This window comes from Schistocerca nitens, chromosome 3, assembly GCF_023898315.1.
Source record: "Schistocerca nitens isolate TAMUIC-IGC-003100 chromosome 3, iqSchNite1.1, whole genome shotgun sequence".
NCBI classification, from domain to species: domain Eukaryota; kingdom Metazoa; phylum Arthropoda; class Insecta; order Orthoptera; family Acrididae; genus Schistocerca; species Schistocerca nitens.
This window is the reverse complement of record NC_064616.1, coordinates 68,024,753-68,037,194: the sequence shown is the minus strand read 5'-3', so window position 1 is coordinate 68,037,194 and position 12,442 is coordinate 68,024,753. Positions and strand designations below refer to the sequence as shown.

General features: G+C 40.8%; 1 protein-coding gene across 1 annotated transcript in view; it reads right to left on the bottom strand.

Moving 5' to 3' along the window:
- The window catches only part of LOC126248027 (structural maintenance of chromosomes protein 4-like), a 245,003-nt gene that overhangs the window by 147,556 nt on the left and 85,005 nt on the right, over window positions 1–12,442 (bottom strand). Inside the window, exons 6-7 of the mRNA XM_049948624.1 lie at window positions 1,940–2,080; window positions 1,714–1,864 (exon numbers count right to left, since the gene is read on the bottom strand). Coding sequence (XP_049804581.1) covers window positions 1,714–1,864; window positions 1,940–2,080 — 292 coding nt within the window. The remainder of the gene's footprint in view (window positions 1–1,713; window positions 1,865–1,939; window positions 2,081–12,442) is intronic.

Below are 12,442 nucleotides of genomic sequence, written 5' to 3'. Positions count from 1 at the left end.
CTCCGTTAATGCTGCCACAAACAGTTTCAAAATGTTGCCAATGTAACACGCCAAAGTCAGCATCTGATGAAAGAAGATGGAACCAATAATGTGGTATGCAGACACTGCACACTAAACCCCAGCCTTCTAATCATGCAATGGTGTTTCGTGGAAGTTGTGTGGATTCTCCACTATTCAGAACCAGTGATTCTGTGGGTGGACATAACCACTCAGATGAAACCATGCTTCATCAGACATAAAGAACAGATCCACATCCACGCCACTCGTTGTCTCAGTGAACGGCCAATCTCAAAACTGGAGGTGCTGAGGAGCATCTGCTGATTTTAATGCATGACAACAGACACTTGATAGGGATTTATGTGAAGGTCCAAGTGGAGCATTCGTCCGCACAATCAACATGATATGCCAGTCTCGGCATCGGGTTGATTTGACAGGATTCTGAAGTATTTTCTGCTGAATTGCAGCCACATTTTCTGGTGTGCGCACACGTTTTGGAATATCTAAGGCCACTTTCTGGCAATGCATTGCAAGGCACTCTTTGCTGGCATTTTGACACCCTTAAACTTCTCAGCAAACAACTGAACATACTGTTTCAACGACTTTGTTGTCACGTAATTTTCCACAACGAACACCCGCATATGGTTAGGTACATAAGGGGTAACCCTAAGGCACAGGAACCCAGCCCTAGGGCATGAAGGTAGTGGTCTTCAATTTCTCCATTATTCCTTTGTGACTTTTGCTCCACACCCACTGTCCCCTGTGATGCCCATTCACGTTTTAGCTCTGTTACATCCATGCCCATAATATCATGGTATGTGACCACACCCCTGCTTGAGTTGAAGGAGTTATCCAACTGAACAATTATGTCAGTCACCCAATTTTTCCGACTTCCTAAGGAGTACCACCTGCTTCACCCTTTTATCTCAACCAATAAGGAACCATTACATAATTGCTTAATGGACTAAGGTACCAGCAAGCCCTTCTAAGCCTTTATGAATGTAGAAGAGGGACACACTCAAATGCCCCCTCAATCTTTATCACTGCAAACATTTTGATTTAAAATTCCTTGAGCGTTGTTGCTAAACACTATTTGATTATCGGGATGCCTTGCCTTATTCACTTGGATAAGTGGGTGCAAATACTCCCAGATGGTAAACCCACGATGCTGGGAACTGAATTTAATTTTGAAAGTTTCATCTCAGTCTCACAAGCAGCTGGGAAATAAGGGTCCACTCGGAGCCTCTCTTGCCTGAGTAATCCTTATACAATTAAGGTCCCCAGAGGCCACCCGCTAATGACTGTTCCACCTCAACAGCCATGCATCTCAGCGCATAGCACAACCTAAGATTGAGTGTCACAAACTCATGTAATCAGCAATCAATAAACAATTCAAAGCTAATTTTGTCATAAGTAAATAAGATGTCATAATTGACTATCATTCCATACATTGACCAACATATTTAAATAAACACATGTATCTGGTTGTGGGAAATGGGAGAGGGGGTTGAGGGAATGGAGCAGGCAGGGATGAGGTCCTAGTCCATGCGCCTCACCTAACTTAAAAATTATTTTGCCAGAGGTACTTACAAAATGGATGAAAAATAGAACCAGTAGTTCTAGTTCTCTCTGAAAATAATTGTACAATATTTCAAACGCACACTAAGTCAATCCAGTCTTTCCAAAACTGAATTAGAACATTTTTCCAAAAAGTACCTTTTTCTTCTCATCTGCAAGTAATTCATTGGTTCTCGAAATAGTCTTCTTAGACACATCAAATTCTGTTTGGAGACTGGCATCTTCATTCTTGTATGCCTGAAACTGGGCATTTAATTTGTCCTTCTCGGCAATAAGCTTATCTCTCTCTCTGTAAAATGAAATAATCAAATGAATAATGTATGTTAACATACAATGTATTAACTGTACATTGTCTAATACATACTGGTTTAATCCCTGGATTTGTTCTTTCACCTTCTTCTTCTGGAGCTGTATTTCTTTGACTTCTTCTCCCTTCTCCTTCAATTTGCTTTGGAGTTCAGCCTTCTCCTGTTCCTTTATATCAATCAGCTGCTGATTCTCTTTCCTAAATGACATAAGTGATCCACAAAGTAAGATCTGTTGTCCCATATAGGATTTAGACACACAGTTTCCTATAACTTCAATCTTCTTACTCTATTGATATGCAGGAGGAAAACAAGAAATACGGAAACACAAGAAATACATGCTTGAACTTAAATACTGATGCTTGCCAAGCCTGCCGGTCACACTCTTATTTGACCACAAATTAAGCCCGTCAGTGTAAATACATTGCAAGTACAGTGTGTCCATAACTAATGTTCCAGTTTCAAAATGCTGTAGAGAAAGAAGAACTGCTCAGAGTGATATCAAATTTGAACAGCATAATATTGACATCAGGGAGGGAGGGAGGGAGGGAGGGAGGGATGCAGGCAGAAGGGAAGGGGGAAGTGTGACATAAATGGAGTCTGCAACAAATGCCAGATGCATATCAATACAATGGATATGGTTTGAGTTGCACATTAGATCACCCATACTGTTCAACGTGTTCAAATGCACAAGTTCGGCAGTCTACACTTGTGGCACTGCTAAGTAATACCATCTACCACAACAAAGTCTTACCACATCCGATGGGGAAAAAATCGAATTTAAATAGTCCTGAGGCCAGAAACTGCATAAAAAGAAAAATGACATCTGTTTCTAATTGTTGTGGGACTGGCACAACCAATGTTCAGTATGCTGTCCACCACTTTCTGTCAAGTTTCAACTGAGAAACAGCATGTCCACAACAGATCATAGTGTCCCAGGGGTCACACTGGGATTGCACTGCACAATGTGTGCGTTGAACTCAGCTACGTTCTCAATTACAGCACTGAACATATCATCTGGATAACCCCACAGCCGTAAGTCACACGGGGTAAGATCAGATAATCCGGATGACCAGGCTGGTAGGGAAATGATGGTTGATAATTCTAGCATTTCCAACATGCCTCTGCAGCAGCTGCTGCTGCACCAGCTGTACAGTGTTCAGAGAAGCCCTGTCTTGCATCAAAATGATCCTACCCATAGATCCATGCTGCTGAAAGGTTGGAATGACATTGGTGCACAAAAGACTCTCATAGCATTTACCAGTGACAGTGCAAGTAACAGGACCCGCAGAACTCATTTCCTCGAAAAAATACTAGCCTATGATAATGCTATCAACCCACACAACACTGTCACCTTCGCAGAATGAAGCAAAACTGGTTAATGTGCCTGAAAATTTTCCACTGTCCATGTTTTGCAATTTGTGTAATGACATGTCCTTTTGAGATGGAAATGGTCTTCATCTGTCACAGAATCTTCCAGCACCATTCACTGTCCACTTCCATGCAAGCAAGAAATTCCAGAGCACATGTCTGTCTTGCTGGCAGGTCAGCAGGAAGCAACTCTTGAACATGGGTGATTTTGTATGGATAGCAATACAGCATATTATGAAGGATTTTATGCACAGTGCTCTCAGAAACGTCCAACATTTTAGCAATATCCTGTGCACCGCATGTTCAAACACCACCACTCAGTCCTTCCTGCAATGCTGTGGCCAAATCTTTGACAGACATCAGATCAGCTGCTGTTCTCGCTCTGCCATACTGCACTTCGAAAGAACCTGCCTTATCAAATTTCGTAATCATTCTTTCCAGCCCCTTAGTAGACATTGAACTTTCTCATACCCTTGAGTGACTGGAGCTTCTGGAGGGCTACTGGTGCAAAGTCACTGTTCTTGTAAAGGAGTTTTACCAGCACTGTGTGATCCTTTATGGAGATACAGTAAACTCCCGTTTATCTGAAATGATGGGGACAGCGGCTGGTTCGGATAACCAAAATTTCAGATAAACCGAAATTCCTCTGTTTTCATGCGTAAAAAACCTCAAATTGCGTCAATACTGCGAAATATGACTGTTGTGTAGGGTACATAGAATGTTATTGATATGGTTGTGAATACGCCAGAATGTTATTGATATGGTTGTGAATACGCCTGCATGTTTTTGACTGCAAAAATTGTGTTGACGTGTTAAAAAGGCACCATAGTATGATTGAAACCAAGTTTTTAAATGCTGAATAACAAAGCTCATTTATTTTGCATTGTTACAGAAAAAAACCACCTTATTTGGCAGCAGGAAAAACAGGAGTTTTAATTTTATTGCTTACTCTTTTGAATACAAAATAACCTACTGTACAAAATTATGAAACAAATCTAAAGATTACTCAAAGGAAAGAAAAGTTTGTCTACAGGAACTTTAAAGTAAAAAAACTTTTGACTTATGGACACTGAAGTTCTAGGACATTTCATTAGAATTTATCTTTTTGGTAAAAAAAGTCTGTAATGGTTTTTTGTTTTTTGGCGTGAGAAACTTTTGTTGCGGCAATATATCTCCAACACTGGAAACAAACTATTTCGGGAAAAGTTGCCTCCTCCTAATGTACTCCAGGGCAGTTTAGATCACTTTGTAACAGACTGTGTGAGGAATCTTTTTCTCTGTCTCGTCATCAGACACATTCTTGTGACGCTTTCTGATTTGTCACAATTTGGACGATTTCTTCCTTAGACAAATCAAAAATGTCTTTTTCCATTCACTCTCCAACGTCTTCGAAGTTCGTGTCTCCACAACTCGGTAGCTTCTCCAGTACATTCACCGAAATTATGTCATTTTCATCTGTTTCTGGCGTGTCATCTTTAGTTTCGGTGTTGCCGCCTCCTTCCCACCACTGACGAGTTGCCTTATCATCTAAGAGTTTTTTTCCAAGACATAATGAGATAAATTGGAGGAGTTAGATTCCAAGCATCACCAATCCAATGAATGACACTTAAAACATCGATTTTTTTTTTTTTTAAGAGCTTGCACAAAATCTTCAGCATCAATCGCACTGATCGAGTATTCCAGCAGCTTGCACTCTGTAATGTTTTTTCATCGCATCAACACCACCTTGGTCCATCGTTTGACATAGACATGACTTTGGTGGTAGAAACAACTTTGATATCCTTATCTTGTAGATCATCTGTCCAAGGAGCAGTGTTGTCCACAAGAAGTAGCGCTTTTCAAGGAAGTCCATTTTCCTCCATGTATTTTTCTACAGCTGGAACACACACTGCCTGGAACCACTCTTTGAAGATGGCACCATTCATCCATACCTTAGACTGGTTCGTGTACCACAATTGCAGAGGTGTATCAGCTGGATGCCATCTAAATGCTCTTTGTTTTTTTTGGATTTGCCAATTAAAGTAAAGCGCAGTTTATGACTGCCAGTGGCATCACTGCAAGTGAGGACAGTAACTCTTACTATATATATATGCAGTTTTTTCTTGTTTAGAGGCAAGGGTTTTTGTTGGAAACATTTTGTAATTCAACCCGGTTTCATCACAGTTGTAAAGCTGATCGCTAGTCTAGCCTCCGTTGTTGATGATCATGTGCAGTTTCTTCTTAAAATCAGCAATAGCGGCTTCATCCCCAGATAATAATTCACTGCTGATGACAATTTCACAAATGCCATGCTACTTCTTGAACCAATCCAGCCAGCCATCACTTCCAAGGAATTCTTGCCCCCTTTCCTTCAATCAGCTCACAAAACATCATCGCTTTTTGACAAAGTAGAGGACCTGAAACTGGCACACCTTTGGCTCTTATTTGTTCGTGCCAGAAAAGTAGGGCCTCTTCTAACTGAGGATATGCAACTTTTCTCATTGTTTTTCAAGATTTCACAGCACTGCCTGATGCTTGGATGGAACAAAATTTTTCAATTTCTGACCTATTTGTCTTCTAATCAGTAATTGTACTCCTACCGGTATTAAAATCGGCAGCAACTTTTGTGGGTGGCTCACCAGCATCAATTCTCTGCAAAGCACGAAGCTTCTGTTTCAACGAGATGAAATTATTTTTTGTTATGCGCCCATAGTCACATTCAGCATATTTTTTTTTTTTTTTTTTTTTACAGACACTCTACTGATTCTTTTTTGGATTTTGGCCACTTATCACTGGACATTTTCAAGCACGTAGCATGAGCACAAAATGTTAAATCGAAAACACACAGACTCACGACTTGACAATACTCAGGATGCACTACACAAAGCTTTTGACTTTTGAAACCAGGCTGTGGCAGCCATCGAATGAAAACATTTGATACATCTATCCCTCTCCCCTGTCCTACCCGGGCCAACGCAGCAACACAACAGTGTGTTGTACATTCACTGTTAAATTGTTAAATGCTCGGCTTCGTCTGATGTATCAACAACAGGTGGAAAGTGTTTGGCGCCACACTCTCATTGTCTGCTTCGACAGGGCTACGTCGCGCTGTATGTACTGTACTTCCTAGGCGTTCCAATAGATCGCAATGGCATGAAACCACGCAATACGAGCAAGAAATAGCTAAAACTTCAACCAACACATGCATTAATTGATGACATTCGGACTTTTGACACACGCCAGTGTACTGATTAGCAGTAGACTTCCGAAAAACACCAGTGAATGCATGGCTCCAAGCGCAGACAAATTTAAACTTGTCTAGTGTCAGTCTAGCTAGCCAAAAGCGTAGCTGCGCAATGTGTCCGACAGCGCCAATGATAGCCATGAAAATCAGAAAGATCTGTTCGGATAAAGCGGATTTTGAATAAACGCAATTCGGGTAAATGGGAGTTTACTGTAGTTATGTTGAGTGTGTGTGACGCAAACTGAGGCACAGCCATGTGCTACATATCTGTTAGTGCACATATTCTGACGCAGTGCATCTATTCGTCAAATTTTCATAATTTTTTTTGTTTCATGTCTTTTCACCCTGTGTCAATAACACAGTGTTCAAATTTGACATCACTCTGATCAGTGGTTCTCTGTCTACGGCATTTTCAAACTGGAACTTCAATTAAGGACACACTGTAGTTGCGGCTCCATTCAAATGTGGGCAAGTTGCTGAAGCTCATATGGTGTATGCTTCCATAACCAAGGTAGTCTTAAATGTATGGTGTTTCAAGAGGCACTGTAATGACGATTTATACTACATACAGAGAAACTGGAAAAACATCAGCTGCAAAGTGACAATATGGACGAAAGTGTGTGTGGAGTAATCAGACAGTCATTGAAGTGCATTGTGATGAAAAATAAGACAACAGTTGCAAAATTCAATGCAGAACTGAATGCTACACTCATGAACCCAGTCAGCACTAAAACAAGGAAGCTCCATAAACAGGGAATTGCAGTGCGAGAGGGAATTTCAAAACCATTCAGTAGCATAAATGCACGTAATAGGGAAACATGGTGAGGAAATCATGAAACCTGGACTATGGAGCAACGGAAGAATGTTAACTGTGTCTTGTTTCACACTGTTTCAAACTTCTGGCTGAGTGAAATATGGCAGAGGCTCAGTGATGATTTGGGCAGCCACAGCATCGTATTCCACAGGCCCCATCTTTACCCCCTCAAGTTCACATTAGTGCCAATGATTATGTGACGATTCTGACAGATCAGGTCCTCCCGCAGTACAACTTTTATTCCCCCAATGGTGATGCTGTGTTCCAATATGATAGGGCCCCCTGTTCACACAGCTCTGGTTTTGTGAGCATGAGAAACTGAGAACTGCTGCATCTCCCCTGGCCACTGGTCACCAAGTCTCATTATTACTGAGCCTTTGTGATGATCTACAGAGAGGGTGTGTGACTGCTATTCTTCTCCTCCTTCACCACCACCACCACCACCACCACCACCACCACCAGCCTATTTTTCAGGAAGAATGGTGTAATATGATCCTGTATAGGACCTTTATTTATATCTTCCAAAATGACTGGAAGCTGTTTTGACTGCCAACAGTTTTCCTACACCATGGCGGAGAGAGAGAGAGAGAGAGAGAGAGAGAGAGAGAGAGAGAGAGAGAGAATTCCATAGTTTGTATTTTGTAGTACCTCCTGCCATTACATTTCCACTGATTTTTCAACTCTGTTGCTCAGGATACTGCCTCTTCCAATTTGCTAACAGTTTTTATTTGGGAATCAATGTTCAACAACTGATTTGATCCAATGTGTCTCTTAGACAAAGGTCTGCAGCATGCAACCCGTCACTGAGTATCTTCCAACCATTTCTTTAACCTTGCTCATTGCCTTTGTACACCTGCATCATGCTGGTATGCAAACTTTACCATTATTCCCTCTGCTGCTCTTTGTAACTGTCCATATCCTTGAAGGTAGCCCCCAAATATTGTCTCAGTGACTGGTTATGTGCTAACCTGTGTGAATTGTGCAGTTTCTTTTGCAGTCTGCAAAAGTCACTCCTGTTTTCTAACACAGCATCCTCATTTGCATGATATGAAGACTTCTCTCAGTGGTTTTTGGCACTGGCCAAAATTCTGCCAGATCATACCAGTGACCAACAGACTTGGTCTTCATAACTTTGAATGCAATTTTTCTGCTAGAACTACTGAGACTTTACACCACTGCACCCATGATGCAGTGACTGACTGTGCACCACTTTTATCACCACCATTGTATACAGAATCTCAGGCACTCTATTTGTATAATGCTACTTAATGTATGGATTCAGAGATTTGCATTATTTCCAAGTATTTATACACAGGTCACATTTCAGTTAAACGTTGCAAATTTCCTCTGAGTGCAACAGCAGAACCTACACCGGTAGCATACAGCCGAATCCATGGTTCTTTATGGAAATCCTCCGTGATGGCGCCCATTATAAATCCCATAGGTGATGAAGTAGAACCCCAATTTACATTCTTATCATTGGGAAGGTTGCTAACAATCTCACTGGGGATTGCATTCAACTGTTTGTGTGTCAGAGTAACAATCTAACCCAGTCACTATGTAACAGCAAAATCACAATCTCAAATGGCGTACCCTATCAGTTAGTGTGGGACAAAAATGGCTTTCTCCAAATGAAGATACAGTGGGTTCTCTTTCTCAACTTTTCTCTTACAAATTGTAAAAACTGCATCTTTGACACCACACCCCTTATAAAGCCACACAGATTAACTGACAGCTTAATAGTGTAAGAGTAGACATTCGATAATGTTGACAAACTGCCCGGTGGCATCTGTCTCTGGTTCTTTAGCCAATGTTTTGTTAGCACGAGTGGTTGACATTGTCACAACTTCACCACGAATTGTCAAATCACCATGAGTCAGAAAAGTGGGATGATTAATACACTTTTAATGCACACACAACAAATGGGTGAGGCTCAACACCACAGACATGAAATGCAACAGCTGGAAAGTCTTCTGAGGAGCAATGAGTACTCCAGTTATATAAGAAGTGTCAAGGAATCAAACACTCAGCGAAGTGACACATCAGAAGATGAAATGTCAGTTACAGCCTTTCTGCCATAAATTCCCAGGTGTTGGGCAGAATCAGCCATATATTGTGCAAACATGAATAAAATGACACATAAGATCAAATAGTGTCTCAGATCAGCAGAGCACAAGGGACCCACCTGCAATGTCAGGAATGTACAACATACCCTGTGCAGGTGGAAAAGTATGTTGGAATTACTGGATCATTAACACCAAAATGGTTCAAATGGCTCTGAGCACTATGGGACTTAACATCTGTGGTCATTAGTCCCCTAGAACTTAGAACTACTTAAACCTAACTAACCTAAGGACATCACACACATCCATGCCCGAGGCAGGATTCGAACCTGCGACCGTAGCAGTCGCGCGGTTCCAGACTGGGCACCTAGAACCGCTATACCACCGCGGCCAGCTCATCAACACCAGGCTCATCATCAAACAAAAGAAACACTTCAGGTTGGGACATATGGAGAAATCAGCTTTGGTGAAGCACACACTGTGTGAGACTGACCACATAATAAAATTTGCCAACACAGAAGTTCTTGCTGTGTACAAGAGCTACCACAACAGCTTGTTCGGAGAAGCTACAGAAATTCACCCATATGACAACATCAAAAAGAGGAAAGCCTAAGGTGAACAGATCCTGCAGTCCCACACTGCAGCGAGTGACTTGTCGATAGCAAGTGGAGAACCACAGCGTTAATGACCATGGAAAAGCTGACTGATACTGGCACACCATGTACATATAACCTGCAGCCACAAGTTCGACTTCCATCTGCGACCAGCAAATGAGGGTGAAGCTTTGACAAATCTAGCCACCTGTGCTTGCTGAACATCAGTAAATCGTCAAATATCGGCCACAGTACCTGAGGAAGTGACCACAAAAGCCTTAACAATTTTGTATTCAATAATGTGATTGGAAATCTTCACGGGGTGGGATGTAGGCGCATAGCACAACAGTTGGAACTGTGTGCTGTATTGCCTTGCCTGGACGATCAGTAGGTATGTAGGCAATTTCAATTACATTACCAGCCATGGTCCTGCTTTCTTTTTTTTTCCTGTCCAGAAGTTTGCAGAAAGGTGATGAGGTCCTGAGTCTTGTTTTATTTATCGTCCATCAGTACTCTTAAATGGTGATGCAGGCCATTGGCCCAGCACAGGTCAGTCTCTCTAGGATAGATAAAACAGGGCAAAGTTTTGGTACATTTTTTAATGTCCTTGCAGGGACAAGGAAAAAATTCCCGGATTTTCCTCAGTAAAAAATACACTTTTGGGTGAAAATAATTTGTTCCATGTTAAGTGTCAGTACACTTTCCCTCAGATCTGTGAACCATATCCGTCTTTTGAATGGGTAATGTTTTGTTCACCGGTGTAATACTTACCAACGCTTTCGAAAACTAAACGCCGCAAACAAAAAATAGGTCACCCATGTCGGAAGTATCTTTGATGTTGGGCAACTTGTATGCTGCATATTTTCATATTACAAAAGTATAAACTTGAATTCACTCAGACACAGCATATTAGTTTCCAAAGCATTGGAATCTAGATTGAGATGCACTTTTGAAAGCTAATCATAGACCGTGTCAAGTGATCTTGCCAGCCAATGATGGCAGTTATTCAGAGCGTAGGACATTTGGTGTAGTTATGAAACAGCAATTTTACTGTGAAGTAGTGTGAACACAAACAGGAAAAGTCATGTGGTTTGAATTAATATACATAGTGTAGCTACAACAAAAGCTAAGCTCGTTACACTTTCTAATACATCACAAAAATGTGCCAGTAAAATTTTAAATAATGATCTTCAAAGTGTTAAGTTTTAAATGAGAGTCAAGTGTTCTCAAGATTTAATACATTCATTGCACATTCTCACATGCAAATAATTCATCTTGCATGAAAGGAAATTTACTTTCAAATTAATACTTTTCAAACTGCCATTTGCAATATTTGCCCACTGCCATTTGCAATATTTGCCCACGACCTATTGGGATAGATTCGTTTCAGCAGTTGCCAGAGAGTGCCAGAAAACAGGCGTTAATGTGGGTGCACAGCTATGACGATGTAGGAAGCCCATATGTTCGCACGTATTCACAATGAATTAGACCCAACTTGATATTAAGCTTCTCCTTGTGGTCATTGGAATGCAAATTTTCTTGGAGTACCAGTGCTGTATTATCTCATGTTTGGCTCTTCATTATGATATACTGCCATACATGCCAGAAGGTGAAAATGTGCATTTGAAATTCGGTGAGAGCTGAAACTAGCCAATAGTGTGAAATGAAACACTTTGTTTCAAATAAAAGCTGCCTCAGCAGAAAAGATTAATAAAAGTCAATTTTCTTTAGCAAACTGACAAAAATAACTTCATTGTTCTGCACAGCTATTAATGCTCCACTGCCAAAACCATGAAAATAAAATCAGAAAATAAAATAATAAAGTATCCGTAATTATGTTTATATATTTTAATTCAGTTGCTAGCTCCTGACCATAGAGATCTGTTTAATCATTTGACACGAGAGTGGTGAATTAAGAGGAACAGTAAAATCATTAAACAAACACGTCACATGAAGACTACCTCCATCCCCACTACAACTCAGACTGCTCTGCGCATGCACGAATCTGGCAGCATCTGACTGCGTATTGGTACTGCTGACACAGATAACCGCCACACTTCTAGTAGCCAGAAGGAAGAAGGTACTGCTCATATGCGGCTCAGCTGCACATGAGCCCACTGGCGATTACTCCAATGAACCTAATATAAACAGTTGTGACATCTTTCTCATCGCAAGCACTTTGTTGTTATGAAGTATTGCATCTCTTCATCCAAACACCTCCGACATTTTGCTGTTGGCAGACGCTTGTGTGTGCACTGTGTTTCGTAGCTGTAAATGCTGCATTTTCTGTGCAACTTTTTTTTTTTTTAATTTTTATTTTTCCTCTCGTTTATGTTTTATTGCTGCGGTATTATTCTGCAGTAGCAGGATACAGTAAAACTCTTTGTTAGAGTATCATTTCTTACCAGTCAAAATTACAAAAATTTAAGTGCAAAGTAAATCAATGAAAAATTCCCAGAATACTACAAAATTCCTGGACTTTTCCCACTTTTCTTCCA